General features: G+C 44.0%; 2 protein-coding genes, 1 long non-coding RNA gene and 5 other non-coding genes across 9 annotated transcripts in view; 1 reads left to right on the top strand and 7 right to left on the bottom strand.

The window, feature by feature from the left end:
- Positions 1 to 5,396, bottom strand: NOP56 (NOP56 ribonucleoprotein). Of its 2 annotated transcripts, none has more exons than XM_017642710.3 (12): positions 5,281 to 5,396; positions 5,049 to 5,138; positions 4,565 to 4,679; positions 3,812 to 3,973; positions 3,438 to 3,636; positions 2,921 to 3,108; positions 2,689 to 2,840; positions 2,400 to 2,500; positions 1,885 to 2,033; positions 1,525 to 1,646; positions 1,200 to 1,337; positions 1 to 456 (listed from the first exon to the last, which is right to left on the bottom strand). In XM_017642710.3, the coding sequence occupies exons 1-12, from the start codon at positions 5,281 to 5,283 to the stop codon at positions 85 to 87; spliced, it is 1,791 nt and encodes a 596-aa protein (XP_017498199.3). In that variant the 5' UTR covers positions 5,284 to 5,396; the 3' UTR covers positions 1 to 84. The 2 variants fall into 2 exon arrangements, with proteins under 2 accessions (XP_017498199.3, XP_017498200.3); XM_017642711.3 differs by having other exon boundaries at positions 4,565 to 4,598.
- On the bottom strand, positions 1,408 to 1,479 carry LOC118972285 (small nucleolar RNA SNORD57). The gene has a single exon (XR_005061186.1). It is a non-coding gene; the product is annotated as a small nucleolar RNA SNORD57 (small nucleolar RNA).
- Positions 1,737 to 1,807, bottom strand: LOC118972286 (small nucleolar RNA SNORD56). Its single transcript, XR_005061187.1, has one exon. It is a non-coding gene; the product is annotated as a small nucleolar RNA SNORD56 (small nucleolar RNA).
- Positions 2,252 to 2,337, bottom strand: LOC118972290 (small nucleolar RNA SNORD86). Its single transcript, XR_005061191.1, has one exon. It is a non-coding gene; the product is annotated as a small nucleolar RNA SNORD86 (small nucleolar RNA).
- LOC118972289 (small nucleolar RNA SNORA51) lies at positions 3,235 to 3,366 on the bottom strand. The gene has a single exon (XR_005061190.2). It is a non-coding gene; the product is annotated as a small nucleolar RNA SNORA51 (small nucleolar RNA).
- LOC118972291 (small nucleolar RNA SNORD110) lies at positions 4,131 to 4,198 on the bottom strand. The gene has a single exon (XR_005061192.1). It is a non-coding gene; the product is annotated as a small nucleolar RNA SNORD110 (small nucleolar RNA).
- A 39-nt stretch (positions 5,397 to 5,435) lies between the features above and the next one.
- On the top strand, positions 5,436 to 6,969 carry LOC108385327 (uncharacterized). The gene is made up of 2 exons (XR_001850260.3): positions 5,436 to 5,570; positions 6,706 to 6,969. It is a non-coding gene; the product is annotated as an uncharacterized lncRNA (long non-coding RNA).
- A 5,475-nt stretch (positions 6,970 to 12,444) lies between these two features.
- The window catches only part of TMC2 (transmembrane channel like 2), an 87,900-nt gene continuing 77,759 nt past the window's right edge, over positions 12,445 to 22,585 (bottom strand). Inside the window, exon 20 of the mRNA XM_073238064.1 lies at positions 12,445 to 14,161. Coding sequence (XP_073094165.1) covers positions 13,944 to 14,161 — 218 coding nt within the window. The 3' untranslated portion in view covers positions 12,445 to 13,943. The remainder of the gene's footprint in view (positions 14,162 to 22,585) is intronic.

The raw sequence follows: 22,585 nt of genomic DNA, 5'->3' as shown, positions 1-22,585 counted from the left end.
TCTTGTGAACTTGTTTTTATTGTAATATAGGGGGTGGGGTGGAAATGTCACCATTGGCTATGCCCAGCCAGGGAAATGTCCAGTCTAAGCTTCCTGGGATCGTTTTTGCAACTTTTTCTTTTTCTTTGAGATGCTCTTGCTGCCAGTGGCCTCTTCAGGTCCACTGCTGAGTGCCTCTTCTTTAGAAGAGAACTTCCTCTTTTTCTTGGGGACATTCTTATTTCCTGCCTCTTCAGGGTCACTACCTGGTTCTTTGGAGAGAGATTTCTTCCTCTTGGGAAGAATCCCATTGCCAGCTGTCTCTTCAAGATCACAACTAACCAGCTCCTCCCTGGAAAAAGATTTCTTTTTCTTGGGTTTGGAGAGACAGACAGATGGGACCTCTTCCATTCCATTTTCCTGGGGAGCCTCCTGGGGCTTTTGCTTTTTCTTCTTTTTTGGTCTTTCACTTGTCTCCTAAAGGGGGAAAGGAGGAAATGGACACAAAATGGTGTCATCTGTTGTATGAACACCACACACACCCCATAAGAATTCTAGCAATTAAGTAGAGCAGAAAGACTGGCAAAAATGCTATTAATACTGCCCAGTGTTTCTGAGATGGTTTTTAATTGCACAGATGCAGTGCTGGTATTCCACCCCAACATGACCCCCACTTGGAAGACAGGAAGAATGTACTAACCTAAGCCTGTTAGAATAGTTTGTAGAAAAACCCACCATTGCTGGTCACAATGGAACCACCATGCTAAGTTCCAGAGGGGACCCTGAAACGCTGACAAGCTGGGCACCATGTCAAAGTCCTAGGGAGAGTGACAGCAATGGTACACTCCCAGCACGGGAGACCTCCCAGCCCCCATGCCCAATGAAATGCTACCATCTCCAGACACATCTGAGAATAAGTGGGGCAGGAATCACACTACCCCCGGCTGAGGACTCCTGGGAGGCAGCCGAGGACAGAGCACACTTGCACAGGGAACAGGTGTGCTATGACCAGCTCAGCTCTCCGGGTTCCTGAGCAAGTTCTCTCAGCACCTATCATCTCCTTCCTATAGAATCAAGAGGTAGTTTTAGATGTTTCAGATTCTTATTTCAGCAAAAGCCTGGACTCAAAACCTTGGCTTGAGGTAGCACACCCTTTTCCTGCGGTTGAAAATCCTACAGCCTAGGATCTTCGAGGGCCAAGTGCCGACTTGCCCACTGACCTCACACTCCTCTGGAGTGCTACTGCTGTTTTCCGGAAATGCAAGGGCAATTGCAGCCAGCCGTTTCTTTTCTTTCTTCAATCGTTTCTTCTCCTGTTTCTCCAGTTTCCTAGTTATGTCAGCAGCCGCTTCCTCTGCCTGGCCAAAGACAAGTGCTGAAAAGGTCCTGAAGACATCTGGCTCTCCAGGCCTCCCTCCTGGCTTTACTGGATCAGGCTCATTAAATCAGTTTTTTGCCTCCACTCCACAAGGTCAGGCTCAGATAAGCTCATCACCTCCAACAGCCAGCTATGTTTCTCCCTGACCTAGCAAAGTGCCAACTGACCTGAACCATTGCCTCCTTCATAACGTCCAAATTCTTTCGTGGGATCTCTCCAGTCTCATAAAAGGATAGCCGCTCCTCAACTTGTTCTCGAAGCTTCTCCCCAAAAACACTTGTGGGAACCTCTGGATATGTGTGTGTGTGGGTAAACAAAGCCTATCAGCTCCTAAAGGGATAAACTACTCCCCACCCCAGTATTCCCCATATCCTCAGCTTCACTCAGACCCAAAGTATCAACACTCACTAGGTGAACTGCTGTTGACGAAAAATACTGCCATCATTGTAGAAGCTGCTAAGGTAGTCAAGCCTTGCCCTCCCCTCCCAGCCCCTTCTCCTCACAACTGCCACCACACCCACCCATACCAGAGAAGCAATCAATTCGGGAGGCAATACTGCATTTGTTTGCCAGGTATCGGGAGATGCGGCCTTTGTTCTTGGCAGCTGCTCGGCCAATGAAGGTGGAGTGGAAAATAAGTCCATATTTTGGGGTGTTACCCCTTGTCTTCAGGGCTCTGGGAGAAGAATATTCATTGAAGAGTTGAACACCAGAAATCTCAACCCTATTAGCCAATGCAGCTCCTTCCCTTCCCTCTTCTCCCAGCCTCCTGTGTGAGCCTCAGGGCCCACTGGGTCTCTGTTCCACCTCATGCCAACCCACAGCTCCCAGAGGCAGAGGGAAGACATCCAATGTCGCTGACCTGGAAACTTGGTCCCTTTGCTGGGCCCTGGGAATCACTCAGACACCAGGACTGGCCATCACCCCTATAGCAGAGGCCTGTATAGGTCCGGGAGCCCTGGTCAGCCATCACCGTGATCCCCAAACAAGCAGCGGGCACCAGAAGTGGCACCTGAGTGTGGGCAGATGCCCTCACTGGTACCTGAACAGTGCTTTTTCAGCCCCAAGGATCTGTACTGTGGACGCTGGGTACTTGGCCAGGTTGGTGAGGCTGCCAGCATGAGCAATCAGACGTGCACCTACCTAGAGAAAGATTCAAGGAATTAGTCAGAGATTGGAATTGCCAACCTACCAACTGCATGATCCTGCCTCGCCCCCACAAATCCAGTAAACCAGGGAGGATATGGTGGGTGAGGAAACTTTGCGGGATGGATATGTGTGCTAACACATTACCGCAAACCCCTGCCCATTTTTGCATCCCCATGACACACCGCTTCCCCAATTAGGGCTGACAGGCTGGGGGCTACTTGGCTCATCTTGGATCGCAGGTAAGTGTGTAGACTCTGGCGGTACTCTGACAATGATACCACACGACTGGAGAAACTCTCGATGTTTATCAAATCGATGGCTGATATATCCATGCCTAAGGGATAGCAAGTGTGAATCCAAAAGCCAGCTATTCAGAGTTCTGTCCTTATTCTGGCTGTTAGGCTCTGTACTGACCCATGGAGGACCTTGACGCATCCAGAATAGCCTTAGCCTTGGCACCATCCATTGTCAGCTCTTCCAGCTCCTCCAGTTTTTCTTCATTCAGCTCCCTCCGGTTTCCAATGAACTGAGCAAGGCGGCAGTATGTCGCATTGTCATTGATGATCTTCACTAGTTCCGGAAAGTGATACCCATACCACTCCCTGCAAAGAGCCACAATCACTCCCTGGCCCTGCTGCCATGTCTCAAATTAAGCTACAACCTCAGCCCTTGCCACACCTGCTTTTTGCCTGGTGGAAATGGGACAAAGTCAACCCCAAACCTCATTGCCATGTCCCCCCATTCACAATACAGACAAGGCAAAGAGCCTGGGCTGAGGTGTATATGGGGTAGGTTTACTCTGCCTCCTCTTTCTATACAGTCAGTGTAAGGACACAGCCTGTGGTAAGCACCAGGAGGCCCAGCCCTACCCCACACAGTTCTACCCATAGGCCAAAGACCCCATTTTTCAGGGGTTGACCCTGCATTTTACCTGACACGCATGGAGAAAGTATTGATGTCCTTATCCAGCTGGTCCAGGAGGCTAATGGATTGGATAATCATATTGTCTACCCGGTTCACATTGAACTTAACTTTGGCACGAGAATAGCTGTGTCCCAGCCCAAGTTGGGCTTTACAAGCAGACAGATCAGTCAGACCCTTAACCAGGTTGTGGAAGTGCAGACGAACTCCTGGAGGAAAGACAGACTGTGAGCTCGGAAGGGCTCTGAGCTAGCTCCTACACCTATGGGCACCAGTCAAGTAGGAGGGTTTCCCCAGAAGCAAACTTAAGCACCCTAAAAAGTTTACAGAACCACCCCCAAAATGTTACCAATGACATAAATGTTAATATATCGATGGTCTCACCTCTGAGGATCTCAGCTATCACGCCTCCAGTCTGGCAATTATACCCTAACTCCTCTTGTATAGCAGCACCAATCTTGGGGTCCCCAACTCCCAAGAGTACTTTCTTCTTTTTGGATGGCAGGTGAGTCTCCAAGAGCAGGCGGAGGTCCTCATGAACAACACCTCAGGGCAAAGAACAGAGCTCCCACTAACATGCTGAAGGAGGCCTAAACAGAAAAGGGATCCTGTCCCTTCAACTGCTGATTAAGTGACAGACAGCTCTTACACTGGTCCAGCAGAATATGCTGGGATGGCGTGCCTGTCCCGCCCGTTTCAGGCTTTGCTCAGAGACATGGAGACATCAGTGATTGCACTCAGGGGATTGACAGATTCAAGTCATCACTGCAAAGCTTGCATCCACCACAGGAGGTACAGACTCAGGCCGAACAGCACCAATTGTGAAATACATAACTGAAAGCTTAAAACATACCTCGGAGCACGATCAAAGTGTTCAGTATCCGTTTTGCTTTTTGAGACCAAACTCCCAACTAGGTTTTTCTGCACTGAACATTGCCATATTCCTCAGACCTTTAACTCTGTGAAAGCTATTTTAAGTTACATCCTGTACATGTCAAATATGGCTCAGCATGTATCAGATTTAGAACAAATCAGCCAAAGAAAGGCAAATACTATCACAAGTTCCCTAGGAGTACAACAGTAGCAGGAACTTTTCTCTCGGCTCATCTCTAAAATTCATGGTGGCGGCCGACTTACCTTCAGACACAGCGTTGGCATTTTCCAAGGCAACCTGGGACGAGGCAAAGGGATAAAAGGCTACGAGACGAACAATGTTGTGGAACTTGCCCAGGTTGAGCACGCACTCCTCTACCTGGGTGAGGGCGGGGCGACAGAAAAAGGATGTGGTTTCCTTCCCTCGCTCTTGCCTCCAGGGCGCAACAAAGCTGCGAGTCTCAGCCCTAGACGCACATTAACACCCAACTGAACCTTTAAAAATGAGCCGATCGTGGGCCCTAAATCCCAGTTCTATTTCCTCGTAGGGAGTGGAGTCAGGGAGGTTTACTTCCAAATATTCCTAAAGCGATTCTAATCAGCAAAGCAGGTAAGGACCTCCTGTTCGCGGGCTTTGAGGCCCAGCGCACCCCCAGCGGCCGGCCACGTGGGAGCGCGCGGTGCATGCTGGGGACCCAGCGGCCCGAAGGATTGCAGCGCGGCCGGCGAGCCCACCGCTTTCACCCACCTGCGGCAGTAGAAGGCTTATCTCCTCCACCTCCTTCAGCGCCAGCAGCGCGTAGCCGACCGCATGCTCGAAGAGCACGTGCAGCAGTACCTGGAACGGGAGCCGGGGCGCTACCGTTAGCGCGGCCCCCGTGTCCACCTAGCCCAGCGCCCAGGGCAGGCCCCGGTTCCGGCCAGAAGAGAGGCCCAAACCGCGGCCTCCACATTGTCCGCACACAGCAGCCACTCCTCACCATGATGCCCGCTCCCGGCCCGGCTCGCAATGCGGCGAGCGGGCTCTGGCTCGCGGAACCGGGCTCCGGAGGCCACGCCCTCGCGCCGCGGGCCAATCAGAGGCCAGGGACGATACCTTCTCGGGCCCTCGGAGGGACTCGCTAGGGTGGTATCGCCCGGAAGGGGTGCAGCGCGGGCGGAACGCCTTCTTTGGCCTTTGCGCCTGCGCGGGTGACCGCGGTTACCCGGGCCGCTCACCACCGTGACACCCCTGCGGGCTGCAAAACGGTTTGGGAAAGCACTTTTTAGGGTAATATTCCAGACCCTCGTGTTTCCATCTTATAAGTTGCAGGCAGCAGAGCCGGTAAAATCCGGGCTGGAGACCTCGCGTGGGCCGCGGCGTCCATCTCCAAGCAGGAACTGTTGCTAAGCCCTCTTTCCGCTTCGCTGATGACCGCGGGCCTCACACCCCTCCCTGCATCCCACGTCCTCCAGGACCCCCTTGTCCCCGCCTCCGACTTGGCGACGACCCTCCCTGGAGCCCTGTGGGCTGCGTGCTCTCACCCGCTCTCCGGGGACAAAACGGAGCGTGAGGCGCGCTGGCGCAGACCGAGTGGAAATTGTCCTCGTAACCCGTTTCGTTCTTTTGAATAGTACTTTGTTAATTTTTTCATTTTAAATGAGGGTGGCAGGGAATAGCGTAGAAAAGAAAGACGACTTCTTTGGTCGGTTTCATGGCCCCTTGCTTTAGCAGAACCCAGCTCCTTTCGCGAGGCCACGTGTTGCTCGCCCTGGTACCTCCAAGTGAACTGGAGCTGCTTTCTCCAGGACGACCTTTGGGCAGCCAAACGACTATTTTGAAATTACCCTTGCTTTAATAATTAATACTTGAATAATAAATAAAAAACCCGTTTATCCTAAAGTATATATGCTGTCAAGTTTTTAAAAATAATTTTTAGGGGATTTTTAATTCCCGTAACTAAAGTGCATCTATGTTTTATTCTATTCTTAAGCAATTCAATTACTTGAACAAAATCCAAGTACTGAGCTCACTCTTAAGACCCAGTACATTAAACTTGAAAATATGGTTGGAATATCTTAATTTATAATTTCAATATTGCTTGCAAATGTGATTTCTGTTACATATATCCACTTAAAATGGTAAGTCTGAATCAGTTACTCCACATTTTAAAATGGAATTGCAAAATCAATTACATAATCAGTATGTTAGATTCTCTTAACATTATAAATACTATTATAAATAAGTGATTCAAAACGTAATGGAAATTTGATTTACTTCATTATTTCTATACTTTGATAAGGAAAAATTCTGAGATATCCTAAAATTAAGTGACATGACGGGCCTTAGAATGGGGGGAGAGATGAGGGAAGGTAATCAGTCAAAAGCCTCTTCAGTAGCTAACCAGAAACTCCATTTTTTTTAGGTGAAGTTATTTCAGCAATGATCTAGAAGGTCCCCAGGACCACCACATCCCTGCTGGTGAGCAGTGCCTGACTATTATCAACAACCAACCCATAAGCCTTTATGGACTAACTACCTATTCCCTGATTTCTGCCTTACCTAACCCTAACACCAGCCCACCTTTATTTACAGCCAATGTAAATTTAAAGAACTTACTTTTCTTGAGACCCTTCAGTGCTTTCTCTAGCTAACATCTATAAAGCTCAATAAACCCTTCTATTTCAGAGATCTCTGGGTTCCTACTGTCTTTGATTTGTCAGCTTAATCCTAACTATTGGTGAGGTTACAGATGCTTATCTGCAAAGGAAGGGGTTTTCAAAGGAGAAATCAGAATCTGTTAATGGATTGCAGCATGAATTTAGACATTCTTGGCCAGCATTAAAAAAATAAGATGCAGTGATAGTATGTCACATAGAGTAAGGGGTATTGATTTGTAAAACTTTTGTCACAGTTAAACAAATGTACATGTGTGTATATGTATACATATACACATGTATACATGTAGAAGTGCATATGTACATACAAATATAGTATATAAATTATATGAACATTTTTGTGTGGATCAAATAAATAAAGCCTGAGAATTGCTGACCTGAAAGTTAACCATAGTCATACTTTGGATACATTTGAGTCCTCTGATTATAAAGGGGCTGTGCTGAAGCAGTTTGCTAGCTTAGAGAAGTGGCTGAAGAAAAGTGCACATCAACTACTGAGATGGCAGACACTTATGACTAGATGGGGACATGGTGTAAACACTAAATATTCCTTAGGCTTCCTCACCTCTATCTCTTTACTCAGTTATTTCCACCAATACTTTGTAATCCTGACTCCAGAGGGCATCTCTGCAGTATGTGATGTCAAAGACTATACCATCCTTCTCTGTATTACTTTGTTCACTTCTACCTAGGGTCAGGTCTTCGCCACCAAAGTGGACTTTCGTTAAACCTTTGGTTTCCCCTTCTCCAGGCTACCTTCCTTTCCACTGACAGAATAATCTAAGTGGAGTATACAGTCGTGTTCTCTTTGTGGGGGTGCTCATGATGGCAGGAAGTAATGGGAAGATAAAGGCTTGGTGTCTCAGGATCACGCTTGGTAGCTAGTCTGCAAAAATGACCACCAATGCTCCATGCCTCTTGGTATCAGGTCTTTGAGTAGTTCCTTTCTACAGTGAACTGGACTGGGTTTCTGACTCGTTATAGCTAATGTGGCAGACGTAATTTTGTGCCAGTTCCAGGCCTCAGCCTTTTGCATTCTTGGAGCCATGAGTTGCCTTATCAGAAGTTCAGCTACTTTGCTGGAGAGACTGCATAGAGAGGGAAAGGCCCTGAGACTTCATGGAAAGGTCCAGGTTTCCCAGCAGCCCAAGGGAGCCCAGCCTTCCAGCTGTCCCTGTCAAGAAGACAGACATGGGTAAAGCCATTGTGTGTGTTCCAGCCCCCCCACCATCTGACTGTTGCCACATGAGCAACCCCAGACAAGGCCAGCAGAAGAACCACCTAGTTGAGCCCCCACATCACACAGAATTGTGAGAAATAATGTATTGTTTTAAGCCACGATATTTCAGGATGATTTGTGAAGCAGTGCCAAATATAAATCAGAGTCAGCAAACCTGGGTTCAGACCCCAGCTCTGCTACTTAGAATGTGACCTTAGGTTAAAATCGCCTAGACTTCTTGAGCTTTTATTTGTTCTCCACTGAACTTTGTAATCCTGATTTAATGAAGCTTTTATTTCTTCTCCACTGATATGTTTTAATCCTGACTCAATAAAGATTGAAGATACAGTCATCTCTTCAACAAACATTTTATTGAATGCCCACTGTAGGCCAGGTTTGACACAGGTGTACCTGGCGTGGAGTAGGAACTCAACAAATGTTGGTGGTCTTTTGTCTTGTGTTTTTGTCCCCTTTGTCAATAAATAACACAGCAACATTTCCTTTTACCTTCTGAATATTTCGCTCTTTAGTATTTCGTTCTTGGTACTTGTTTGGCTTTATTTTGTTGTCCTCTGATTTTTTAATATGGCTGTTTGGCTCACTAAGCTTTTCTTCTTAAATTTGCATTTCCCCCTAAGTACTGCTTTAGCTGTATTATACAATTGTTGGTAGGCAGTATTTACATTATAATTCAATCCCAAATTTATTCTATTTTCTATTTTGGTTGCTTCTGTGACGCATGCGTTGTTTAGATTGGTGATAAAGGCTGATGTCTTTCTTGCCTCCCATTGCCCAAAGCTACATATGTTCTCAGAACCCAAACTAAGCAATTCAATTCAGCTGGTCTTTTTTGGACCCCTGAGAAAATAGGTGAGTTTTGAGCTAGCAGGCTCCTTGGAGACTGTGTGATACAACATCTTTCTTTTACAGATGAAGACTCAGCTCAGTTTTTGGTATTCAAGAAACTACAGATTCTGCAGACATCTGGAGAATAATAAAAACAGTGGTAATCCTAACCCATGATCTCTGATTTAAGAGATTTTTATAATCCTGGGAGATTGAACGTATCAAGTGTTAAAATATAGTAGTCTGGGAGAATGACTGGAAGACAGATGGGCCAGGGTCCCTGAGCAAGACTTCACAGCTAGAAGACATTTTAGGTAGTCATAGAGGACTGTGTAGGTCATTTAGAGTTTGGGGTTGGAAAGAGAGTTGGAAGGAGAAGCCAGAAAGCCTGCTAGAGGTGTAAGATTCATCCTGGTCAGTAGTTGGATAAACGACTACAGGATCTAGTATGTAAGATCTAGAACATAGGAAGCCTTGAATGAAGCCAGGATGAGTGGCTTGGCTTGGATGAGAATGACTTTTCGTCAAGCAGTGTTTGATTGGAGATTAGTTTGGAGGTGATGTGCAAGACAGATTTCCCAAAAAGTTGCAGTTGAGAAATGTCCTGCATTTCCAGCAGGTCTGAGGGGGAACTGCAGGTTTCCCAATCATGTTCCAGGCTAAAGCTTTAAAGCCATGTGGCACCTGTGACCTTTTCTTTGCGTAGATTGGACTCTTTGCCCTTTGGGAAGCATCATATTCTATAGTACCCATCCCTTTTTTGTTTAGCCCAGCCTTTGGCTCACTGTGTCATTTTGGTGTGAGTTAACCCAGAGGAGTTTTTACTCTGGGCAACGCTAACGGAGCCCAATAGAAATGAAATGTATTCATTTAAATTCCGTCAACTACGGAGAGCTTCAGGAAAGGAAATTACATAAAGTAACCACAAGATGGCGGCACTTTACACTCATTTTTTTTTTTTTGAATGAGAAAACCGTGACCACAAATTTGAAAGGTTTCTAGCAATTCCTTGGCTCTTTCCCCAAATGTGAAAACAAACCCTTCAACAGTCTTTGATAGTTATATATGCAACATTTCCCGCCAGAGACATAGAGGAATGAAAAATATCCAAGACCAGTCAACTAGCCGAGTTTCTTGTCTTTTTGTGTCCTGGAGCCCAGATTTGATGAGGATTTTAGGGTAAAAGTTTTGTTGTGAATGCTCTCTCTGTTTATAACTTGAGCATGAGGTTGAGCATATCCATGCCTATTAACATGTTATTTATTGGGCTGTTTGTGTTTATAACCTGAGCCTGAGGACATTTGATCATACCCATGCGTGTGGTAACATCTGTTTTTAATTGGGCACTTTGTATAATGCTTGGAACTTCAGCTTCCATATGTCAAGTTATAGAAGTTTCATAACAGAGTTGGAGGTCAGGTTTATATGGCCCATTTTCCAGACATGGTTTGGTGATATCAGTGTGCTCTACATATCTCATCTGCCCAACCTGGATATTGGTCCTTTCTTCATGTTTTCCATACTAACACTGCATTGAAGAACAAATCATCTGGCACAAAACTGCAGACAGCTGTCTTTAATAGATACACTCAGCATTCAGAAGCAAACCCAACTTACAGACCTGGATGGCACTCACATGACTAGTGATTTTGCCCTTGAAGACTGTATTGTAGTTTTTGTTCCTAGGAACCAAAGATGATGAAGTCCCTACTCACACCATTTTAAAGGTATCTCTTGGAAAATAGCACATAGGATTTAAAAATATTCATCTGAAAATCTTTGTCTTCTATCTGGAGGGTTTAGGCCATTTGCCTTAATTTTGACTCCTGATGTGTTTTATTTCTATCATCCTGCATGCTTTCTATTTGCTGTGTTGTGTTTTGTTTCTTGGCCTTTCCCCTCCTCTTTCTTGGAAGTACTGTTAACCTAAGATCACTTTACATTAAAATTTTCCACTTGAGTTTTTTGGAAAACAAAAAAAATATGGGAAAAAAATTTTGGGAATTTGTATCTTCTGTGTGAGTGCTGCCTTGTGGATACAAATTCTCAAGGGAGACTTTTTTCCTCCACTTTCTGACAAGGTCAAAAAGACAAACGTCTCTTTCTGCATGGCAGACTTCTTCTTTTCCTTTGCAGAGCATGAGGAACTTTGGGGCCCCAGCTTTGGCTGGGGCTCTATAGAGCGTACTTGAAGTGACTTTTTACTGAGCTGAGGCTCTCCAGCATAGTAGATACTGTTGGGACCGTGCCAGGTCTCCTTACTGGGTGGTGCATCACCCACTACTTTCCGTGAGTGTGCTAGTCACAGGGAACTCATGTACCTGCCTGGAATGTTACCAGAAGTATGTTCCTGCTTATGTGATTCTGTATACAATGGAGCACTTTATGGACATTGAACAGGTAGACTATTAAAAACAAAAGGATGTGCATGCAAATAGCCTTTGACTGATAAAATTTACTGTCTGTTTCATTTCCCCTCAGTAAGGCATACACGAATTAGTTCTCTTAATAAATTGTTAACTAGACTTTCTAGTTCAAAGCATTCTTAGGTGACCTGAGGAAAGGAAGGAAGGGAGGGAGGGAGGAAGAAAGGAAAGAAGGAAGGAAAAGAGAGGAAGAAGGAGGGAGGGAGGAAAGAAGGAAGAAAAGAGTGTCTTCATGCCTATGGCTTCTGGATAGGCTGAATAGTGAAGTTTTAAGATGAAATGAGCTGGAAGGTCAAACCCAAGGGTGCAGAGCAATCCTTAGACTGTTTTCTGATAACATGCCAGCTATAAAGTCACACCCCATTAACACCTTTCCTATCTTACCTATGCCTTCTTCCTCTACTCATCTCCCTAGCTCACCAGAAGTTTCCTGTTGCCTGTAACTGATCCTCTTATGGACAGCTCTCAAAAAAGCTTGAGTTTTCTTGATATAGTTATTGCAACTATTTGAATCAGGAAATCTCCCATTAAAATGTGTCCAAAATGCTTTGATAATCTCTGTCCCCTTCAAGAGAGGAAGCCTGCTTTCTTTCCCTTTGAGTGTAAGCTAGACTTGGTGACTCAATTCTAGTGAACAGAAAGGGAAGAGATGGTGTAACTTCTGAGACTAGGTTATAAAAGGCATTATGGCTTCCTCCTTGCTCTCTGTCTCAGATTACTTACTCTGGGGGAAACCAGCTACTATGTTGTGAGGCTGCTCCAGCAGCCTTATGGAGGTCCATGTGCGGAGTACTCAGTTTGGTACTAGCCAGCAAGGAACCGAAGCCTCCTGCCAACACCACAGGAGTGAGCCATTTGCAGACAGGTCTTCCTGCCTCTGTCAACTCTCCCAGTGACTGTAGCCCAGCCTGAGCTCCTGACTGAATATCCAGAACCAGAACTGCCTGGTGAAGCCACCTCTAAATTCTTGACCCATAGAAACTGTGAGATAATAAGTGTTTATTGTTTTTTTTAAGCTGCTAAATTTTGGGGATAATTTTTTATACAGCAACAAATTGTTTTAATTATATAGCTTATGAAATCTGTAAAATCTTCATCCCCACCAGGACTTTGCTAGATTTCCAGGGTGTGGGGGATTCTCCTGAGAACCCTGGGGACATGGGTGGTGGCTCAGGAAGAGGACACCCTTTAAAACACTCAGAGAGAAGGAGGAAGGTGGTTCCTTGACCTTGAAGCTGTCCTGCTACCCTGGGCCTCAGATCATATGGTAGATGAAAGGGCAGAACTGCCTGCACGGTCGAAGAGCCCTGGACTGTGGCTCAGCTTCTGGGGAGTCTTTGATCGTGCTGGTAAGGCCTTCTCAATGGTCTGGCCTCCCAAGCTGATGTCCTGCTGGAGACATTGGGCACAAAATCACGATATGACACTGGGTGAACACAGAATCAACAGAGACAAGGCCCGGCATTGGACCTTCTGCAAAACTCCTCAAAGAAACTATCTTCAGCTTCCCTAATACCACGAGCAGGCTATCAAATTCCATTCCAAATTTGGTGCATGAGAAAGATTTTTCCTCTCTGAGCCATCTTTAACTTTACTTCAATTAGGCAACAATTAGGAAACAATTACCTAACTTTAACACCACTCAGTGCTCCTTGCCTTGCTTCTAGGAGACCATGATGCACTTCAGGGGCTTAATAGCATCAGCCCCCTTCGGGATGGGTTCTGGGGTATCTCACCACCTTCCTGCTCACCATGGCTGGACTCTGGCTCGTTTCCTTTTTTTTTTTTTTAAATTGAAGTGTCATTGATATACAATCTTATACTGGCTTCAAATGTACAACACAGTAGTTCAACAGTTACTCATATTGAATCCTTACCCCCTCTAATGCGGTTACTATCTGTCAACATAGAAAGATGTTACAGAATCACTGACTATATTCTCCATGCTGTACTATCGTCTTCATGACCAACTTACATTGTGATTGAAAATTACCATGTCTGGCTCATTTACTTTTTTCACTGGCTTCTTGTACCTTCGATTGCACTGCCCCACCTCCTTTGGATGGAGATGATGGTCAGGAATGTGGGCCCCTCTGCCCCTTCCCCTCAGTCAGTTTTGTTGACAGAAACCTGTGTCTCAACATGGGTGCCACAAAAAAGCCTATGATGGTGGTCATGGCCCTGCGCCTCTTCCCAAAGTCTAGGGCTGAGGTGAACCAGAGTAGGGTCCAGAGCTGCCTGAACCAAGATCCTGGGGAGGGCAGTTTTGGGGGCTGGTGGGGGCCCCCAGCTCTGCTAACAGGCAGATGAACCCACTATTCCATTCTGGTAGCCAACAAGGGCCTGAGACTAAGGAATCAAAGTTTCCAAGTTCAGTGAGAGGAGAGAATGTGCCTGTGTGGGGGAGGAGAGAGAAAGAGAACACCGCTTAGGGTGTGTGAGCCGGTGGGGACCGAGGGTCGGCCCAGAACGGTGCTCCCTTGAGTCCCAGCTGTCAGTGAGGGGGTCTCTGAGCACTCTTTCCAGAGGCGGACTGCCAGGGATGAGCCTGAGGCTGGGCTTGGCTCCAATGTGGTCTGACGCCAGGGGGCCGAGATAGAGGGAAGTTCCGGGAGGCAGGCAGTATAGGCTCCCCAGTGGAACTGGAGGTCCCAGGACCCTGTGCCGCCTTGTCCAGAGTCTGGGTTTGGCTGGCAGAGTAAGCCATCGTACCTGGAAAAGGAACCAAGACAAGAATGAGGGTGTGGGGGATTTTGCTACAGTTCCCTGGTATGGGGCCGGAGCTTTGGGGCTGCCATGGTCTGTACCTAGATTTCAGTCCTGTTTGGTGACGGGAGGATGGTCAGATTGCCCTGAGGCGTCTGGGGCCACCTTGGCCTCACCTTTGCATAAACACAGCTGCTGGAGGAATATGGTCTGCTGGCTAGAGAACGAGATTTTGGACTATGGCTTTAAGCTAGACTCTCTGAATCTGGGTTTTCTTGAGGATCGAATTCTGACAATAGTAACAGCATCACAGGTGGTGGCCAGGGTCAAATACAATGATGGAGGGGCTACGTAAACTGTATGGAGTCGGATCCAATTTCCAGCTCTTTCACGTACTTGCTTCCTTCCTCTAATTCCAAGTTAAGGGCAGTTACTGGCTGGTTCTTCACCGAACCCCGTTCCTGGGACAGAGAAATAGGCCATTCCTATTGTGGATGGGGGCAGCCTGTGACTGGAGTCCAGGCTTTGGTGTGTGCCAGGTGTGTGCTCTGGGCCCTTCTTGCACAAGCTAGACACAGCAGAGTCACAGGATGGAAGGAGCCAGCGTCCCTGTATCATTGCTTGGGAGGAAGGCAGCCACCAAGTGGAAACACCAATTTGGACTTTATGTTACATAAGAAGTAAACTTTTATTGTGTTTGAGTCATTAGCTGTTTTGGGTCTGTTACAGAAGCTAGTATAATTCTAGCAAATACCTCAAGAAGAGAAGCTGAGCAAGGGCATCAACAGAAGCTATTGGAGTTTTCCAGATGAAAGGCTGACTCTCTTCCTAAGCTCTCCCCTACATCCTAGTCCCAATCGATGTGATCCCATAGTACTTTAATTTTTAAAAACTCAAATAGTGCAGTACTGACTTAATCAGTACAGAATTGAAAGGGCTTTAGATCTGTAATAAAAATCCATATTTGGAGAGGGCAAACTTTAAAACAGCAACCAGTAGGGGAAGGAGGGGGAAGGCATGGGTGGGTGGAAGGCATATAGGGACTACGGTGGCATGACCTGACCACTGTCAAGCCAATGTGTTTCTTGGTTTCTCATAGAAAACTTTTTTTTTTTTTTGAGAGGGTATCTCTCATATTTATTGATCAAATGGTTGTTAACAACAATAAAATTCTGTATAGGGGAGTCAATGCTCAATGCACAATCATTAATCCTTCTCAAGCCTAATTCTCATCAGTCTCCAATCTTCTGAAGCATAATGAACAAGTTCTTACATGGTGAACAAATTCTTACATAGTGAATAAGTTCTTACATGGTGAACAGTACAAGGGCAGTCATCACAGAAACTTTCGGTTTTGATCACGCATTATGAACTATAAACAATCAGGTCAAATATGAATATTCGTTTGATTTTTATACTTGATTTATATGTGGATCCCACATTTCTCCCTTTATTATTATTATTATTATTTTTATTTTTAATAAAATGCTGAAGTGGTAGGTAGATGCAAGATAAAGGTAGAAAACATAGTTTAGTGTTGTAAGAGAGCAATTGTAGATGATCAGGTGTGTGCTTGTAGACTATGTGTTAATCCAAGCTAGACAAGGGCAATAAAACATCCACGGATGCAGAAGATTTCTCTCAAAACGGGGGGGTGAGGTTCTAAGCCTCACCTCTGTTGATCCCCAATTTCTCACCTGATGGCCCCCCTGCGACTGTGCCTGTCTTAGGTTGTTCCTCCCTTGAGGAATCTTACCCGTCTCTGGCTAACTAGTCATCTTCTGGGGCCATACAGGGAGATGTAAAGTTGGTAAGTGAGAGAGAAGCCATATTGTTTGAAAAGGTTAGCTTTTTACTTCTTTGCAGATTTATGCCCTGTGGCTTCTATGCCCAGCATTTGTCTTGAGGTATCTTTACCACTTGGAGGAATTATGATACTCGGTAAATTCGATATGAGGCACGAATTCTATTTAAGGGTTGTAATTAGGAAGGAAGAAGAAAAGTTATAGAGGTAGCAGATGGAAGAAAACATGGGAGGATTGATTATTTCTTTGACATATCTTCTTGTAGAGTAACTTAAGCATATATAGGTTTTAACTACTAATGAAATTGCACACACACATTAACATAATAGGAATACAGTTACATAACCAAAGCAGATCAATAACTACCAGCCATCTCCAGTGAAGCCAAGAAAACCAGTTAGGCATCCTAGGCATTTGTGAAAATTTGTCTATGATATGATGGATATTGTCCAACTGTACCTGAACAGTCTGAGAGAAAGCAGACAAATTAAAACAACCCATTCCTGGGAACTGTTCACATCCCATATGTTCTTTTAAAAGTAGATAGTTTGTAGTCGTAAGATTTTGGAGCGCTACAACTTTCACTTCTCCTAATTCTTGGTTGAGTTCCAACAGTATAGATCCAGTCAAATTTGTTGCTTTAATGAAAGCACAGGCCAGCTTAGATATCTCCTTCTTCATTCCAATGGCAAGTCCAGGAACCGGTGGGATGGATGCAGCTACAACTGCAGCATCGCCTGGATCTTTGTTGAGGTTTTTTGATGATCATCTTCTGGTATGACTGTTCCAGAGAGTGCTGATGTTGGAAGTTCTTCTTCATATCATATCTTAGTTCATTTTCTGGGTAGCCAAATTAGGCTTTGATCCTCTGTATAAACACAAACAGACCCTTTGCCCTCACTTTGATATGCCCTTTATACCACTGTGTAGAACTCATTGGAGGTCACCACACAGGAACTGCTTTTTTTTTTGTTATCATTAATCTACACTTACATGACAAATATTATGTTTACTAGGCTCTCCCCTATACCAGGTCCCCCCTATAAATCCCTTTACAGTCACTGTCAATCAGCATAGCAAAATGTTGTAGAATCACTACTTGTCTTCTCTGTGTTGTACATCCCTCCCCTTTCTCCCACTTCCCCATGCATGCTAATCTTAATACTCCCCTTCTACCCCCCTCTTATCCCTCCCTACCCACCCATCCTCCAAAGTCCCTTTCCCTTTGGTACCTGTTAGTCCATTCTTGAGTTCTGTGATTCTGCTGCTGTTTTGTTCCTTCAGTTTTTCCTTTGTTCTTATACTCCACAGATGAGTGAAATCATTTGGTATTTCTCTTTCTCTATTTTGCTGAGAATAATACCCTCCAGCTCCATCCATGTTGCTGCAAAAGGTAGGATTTGCCCTTTTTTATGGCTGAGTAGTATTCCATTGTATATATGTACCACCTCTTCTTTATCCATTCATCTATCGATGGACATTTAGGTTCCTTCCAATTCTTGGCTATTGTAAATAGTGCTCTGATAAACATAAGGGTGCATATGTCTTTCTCAAACTTGATTGCTGCGTTCTTAAGGTAAATTCCTAGGAGTGGAATTCCTGGGTCAAATGGTAAGTCTGTTTTGAGCATTTTGATGTACCTCCATACTGCTTTCCACAATTGTTGAACTAATTTACATTCCCACCAGCAGTGTAGGAGGGTTCCCTTTCTCCACAGCCTCGCCAACATTTGTTGTTGTTTGTCTTTTGGATGGCAGCCATCCTTACTGGTGTGAGGTGATACCTCATTGTAGTTTTAATTTGCATTTCTCTGATAACTAGCGATGTGGAGCATCTTTTCATGTGTCTGTTGGCCATCTGTATTTCTTTTTTAGAGAACTGTCCAGTTCCTTTGCCTATTTTTTAATTTGGTTATTTGTTTTTTGTTTGTTGAGGCGTGTGAGCTCTTTATATATTCTGGACATCAAGCCTTTATCGGATCTATCATTTTCAAATATATTCTCCCATACTGTAGGGTTCCTTTTTGTTCTATTGATGGTGTCTTTTGCTGTACAGAAGCTTTTCAGCTTAATATAGTCCCACTTGTTCATTTTTGCTGTTGTTTTCCTTGCCCAGGGAGATAAGTTCAAGAAGAGGTCACTCATGTTTATGTCTAAAAGGTTTTTGCCTATGTTTTTTTCTAAGAGTTTTATGGTTACATGACTTACATTCAGTTCTTTGATCTATTTTGAATTTACTTTTGTGTATGGGGTTAGACAATGGTCCAGTTTCATTCTCCTACATGTAGCTGTCCAGTTTTGCCAGCACCATCTGTTGAAGAGACTGTCATTTCACCATTTTATGTCCATGGCTCCTTTATCAAATATTAATTGACCATATATGTTTGGGTTCATGCCTGGAGTCTCTAATCTGTTCCACTGGTCTGTGGCTCTGTTCTTGTGCCAGTACCCAATTGTCTTGATTACTATGGCTTTGTAGTAGAGCTTGAAGTTGGGGTGTGAGATACCTCCAACTTTATTCTTCCTTCTCAGGATTGCTTTGGCTATTTGAGGTCTTTGGTGTTTCGATATGAATTTTTGAATTATTTGTTCCAATTCATTGAAGAATGTTGTTGGTAATTTGAGAGGGATTGCATCAAATCTGTATATTGCTTTGGGCAGGATGGCCATTTTGATGATATTAATTCTTCCTAGCCATGAGCATGGGATGAGTTTCCATTTGTTAGTGTCCCCTTTAATTTCTCTTAAGAGTGACTTGTAGTTTTCAGGGTATAGGTCTTTCACTTCTTTGGTTAGGTTTATTCCTAGGTATTTTATTCTTTTTGATGCAATTGTGAATGGAATTGTTTTCCTGATTTCTCTTTCTATTGGTTCATTGTTAGTGTATTGGAAAGCTACAGATTTCTGTGTGTTAATTTTGTATCCTGCAACTTTGCTGTATTCCGATATCATTTCTAGTAGTTTTGGAGTGGAGTCTTTAGGGTTTTTTATGTACAATATCATATCATCTGCAAATAGTGACAGTTTAACTTCTTCTTTACCAATCTGGATTCCTTGTATTTCTTTGTTTTGTCTGATAGCCGTGGCTAGGACCTCTAGTACTATGTTAAATAACAGGGGGGAGAGTGGGCATCCATGTCTAGTTCCCGATCTCAGAGGAAATGCTTTCAGCTTCTTGCTGTTCAGTATAATGTGGGCTGTGGGTTTATCATATATGGCCTTTATTATGTTGAGGTGCTTGCCCTCTATTCCCATTTTGCTGAGAGTTTTTATCATGAATGGATGTTGAATTTTGTCAAATGCTTTTTCAGCATCTATGGAGATGATCATGTGGTTTTTGTCTTTCTTTTTGTTGATGTGGTGGATGATGTTGATGGATTTTCGAATGTTGTACCATCCTTGCATCCCTGGGATGAATCCCACTTGGTCATGGTGTATGATCCTTTTGATATGCTGTTGAATTCTGTTTGCTAATATTTTATTGAGTATTTTTGCATCTACATTCATCAGGGATATTGGTCTGTAATTTTCTTTTTTGTGGGGTCTTTGCCTGGTTTTGGTATTAGGGTGATGTTGGCTTCATAAAATGAGTTTGGGAGTATTCCCTCTTCTTCTATTTTTTGGAAAACTTTAAGGAGAATGGGTATTATGTCTTCTCTGTGTGTCTGGTAAAATTCTGAGGTAAATCTGCCCGGCCCCGGGGTTTTGTTCTTGGGTAGTTTTTTGATTACTGTTTCAATTTCTTTGCTCGTAATTGGTTTGTTTAACTTTTGTGTTTCTTCCTTGGTTCGTCTTGGGAGGTTGTATTTTTCTAGGAAGTTGTCCATTTCTTCCAGGTTTTCCAGCTTGTTGGCATATAGGTTTTCATAGTAGTCTTTAATAATTCTTTGTATTTCTGTGGAGTCTGTCGTGATTTTTCCGTTCTCATTTCTGATTCTGTTGATTTATGTTGATTCTCTGTTTCTCTTAATAAGTTTGGCTAGAGGCTTATCTATTTTGTTTATTTTCTCAAAGAACCAGCTCTTGGTTTTGTTGATTTTTGCTATTGTTTTATTCTTCTCAATTTTGTTTATTTCTTCTCTGATCTTTATTATGTCCCTCCTTCTGCTGACTTTAGGCCTCATTTGTTCTTCTTATTCCAGTTTCGATAATTGTGATGTTAGACTATTCATTTGGGATTGTTCTTCCTTTTTGAAGTGTGCCTGGATCGCTATATACTTTCCTCTTAAGACTGCTTTCGCTGCGTCCCACAGAAGTTGGGGCTTTGTGTTGTTGTCATTTGTTTCTATATATTCCTTGATCTCTATTTTGATTTGTTCATTGATCCATTGATTATTTAGAAGCATGTTGTTAAGCCTCCATGTGTTTGTGAGCCTTTTTTTTTCTTTGTAGAATTTATTTCTAGTTTTATACCTTTGTGGTCTGAAAAGTTGGTTGGTAGAATTTCAATCTTTTGGAATTTACTGAGGCTCTTTTTGTGAGCTAGTATGTGGTCTATTCTGGAGAATATTCCATGTGCACTTGAGAAGAATGTATATCCTGTTGCTTTTGGATGTAGAGTTCTACAGATGTCTATTAGGTCCATCTGTTCTAGTGTGTTGTTCAGTGCCTGTGTGTCCTTACTTATTTTCTGCCCGGTGGATCTATCCTTTGGGGTGAGTGGTGTGTTGAAGTCTCCTAAAATGAATGCATTGCAGTCTATTTCCCTCTTTAGTTCTGTTAGTATTTGTTTCACATATGCTGGTGCTCCTGTGTTGGGTGCATATATATTTAGAATGGTTATATCCTCTTGTTGGGCTGAGCCCTTTATCATTATGTAGTGTCCTTCTTTATCTCTTGTTACTTTCTTTGTTTTGAAGTCTATTTTGTCTGATATTAGTACTGCAACCCCTGCTTTCTTCTCACTGTTGTTTGCCTGAAATATGTTTTTCCATTCCTTGACTTTTAGTCTGTGCATGTCTTTGGGTTTGAGGTGAGTTTCTTGTAAGCAGCATATAGATGGGTCTTGCTTTTTTATCCATTCTATTACTCTGTGTCTTTTGATTGGTGCATTAAGTCCATTTACATTTAGGGTAACTATTGAGAGATATGTACTTATTGCCATTGCAGGCTTTAAATTCGTGGTTACCAAAGGTTCAGGGTTAGCCTCTTTAGTATCTTACTGCCTAACTTAGCTCGCTTTTTGAGCTGTTATATACACTGTCTAGAGATTCTTTTCTTCTCTCCCTTCTTATTCCTCTTCTTCCATTCTTCATATGTTGTGTGTTTTGTTCTGTGCTCTTTTTAGGGGTGCTCCCATCTACAGCAGTCCCTGTAAGATGCCCTGTAGAGGTGGTTTGTGGGAAGCAAATTCCCTCAGCTTTTGCTTGTCTGGGAATTGTTTAATCCTGCCATCATATTTAAATGATAGTCGTGCTGGATACAGTATCCTTGGTTCAAGGCCCTTCTGTTTCATTGTATTAAATATATCATGACATTCTCTTCTGGCCTGTAGGGTTTCTGTCGAGAAGTCTGATGTTAGCCTGATGGGTTTTCCTTTATAGGTGAACTTTTTCTCTCTAGCTGCCTTTAAAACTCTTTCCTTGTCCTTGAGCCTTGCCATTTTAATTACTATGTGTCTTGGTGTTGTCCTCCTTGGACCCTTTCTGTTGGGGGTTCTGTGTAATTCCATGGTCTGTTCAATTATTTCCTCCCCCAGTTTGGGGAAGTTTTCAGCAATTATTTCTTCAAAGACACTTTCTATCCATTTTCCTCTCTCTTCTTCTGGTACCCCTATAATATGGATATTGTTCCTTTTGGATTGGTCACATAGTTCTCTTAGTATTGTTTCGTTCCTGGAGATCCTTTTATCTCTCTCTATGTCAGCTTCTATACGTTCCTGTTCTCTGGTTTCTATTCCTTCAATGGCCTCTTGCATCTTATCCATTCTGCTTATAAATCCTTCCAGGGTTTGTTTCACTTCTGTAATCTCCTTCCTGGCATCTGTGATCTCCCTCTGGACTTCATCCCTTAGCTCTTGAATATTTCTCTGCATCTCTGTCAGCTTGTTTATGATTTTTATTTTGAATTCTTTTTCAGAAAGACTGGTTAGGTCTGTCTCCTTCTCAGGTGTTGACTCTGTGATCTTTGTCTGCCTGTAGTTTTGCCTTTTCATGGTGATAGAGATAGTTTGCAGAGCTGGTACGAGTGACAGCTGGAAGAGCTTTCCTTCCTCTCCTGTGGCCTTCCTCTCCTGGGAGAATAGCGACCTCTTGTGGCTTGTGCTGGGCAGCTGTGTGCAGACAGGGCTTCTGCTTCCTGCCCGGCTTCTATGGAGTTTATCTCCGCTGTTGCTGTGGGTGTGGCCTGGCTCGGGTGCTGCTCCAAAATGGTGGAGCCCTGTTGGAGGGGGAGTGGCCAGGAGGCTATTTATCTCTGTAAGGGGCCTCTGTGCTCCCTGCTGCCCAGGGGGTTAGAGTGCCCAGAGAACCCGAGATTCCCTGCCTCTGGACTAAGTGTCCTGCCCTGCTCCTTTAAGACTTCCAAAAAGCACTCTCCAAGCCAAAACAACAACAACAAAAAGAAAAATAAATAATAAATAAGTAAATAATTTTTTTAAAAAAAGGAAAAAGCACAATTTTCTTTGT

The sequence above is a fragment of the Manis javanica genome, chromosome 5 (assembly GCF_040802235.1).
Source record: "Manis javanica isolate MJ-LG chromosome 5, MJ_LKY, whole genome shotgun sequence".
In the NCBI taxonomy this organism is placed as follows: Eukaryota; Metazoa; Chordata; class Mammalia; order Pholidota; family Manidae; genus Manis; species Manis javanica.
This window is presented reverse-complemented; position numbering and strand designations above follow the sequence as displayed.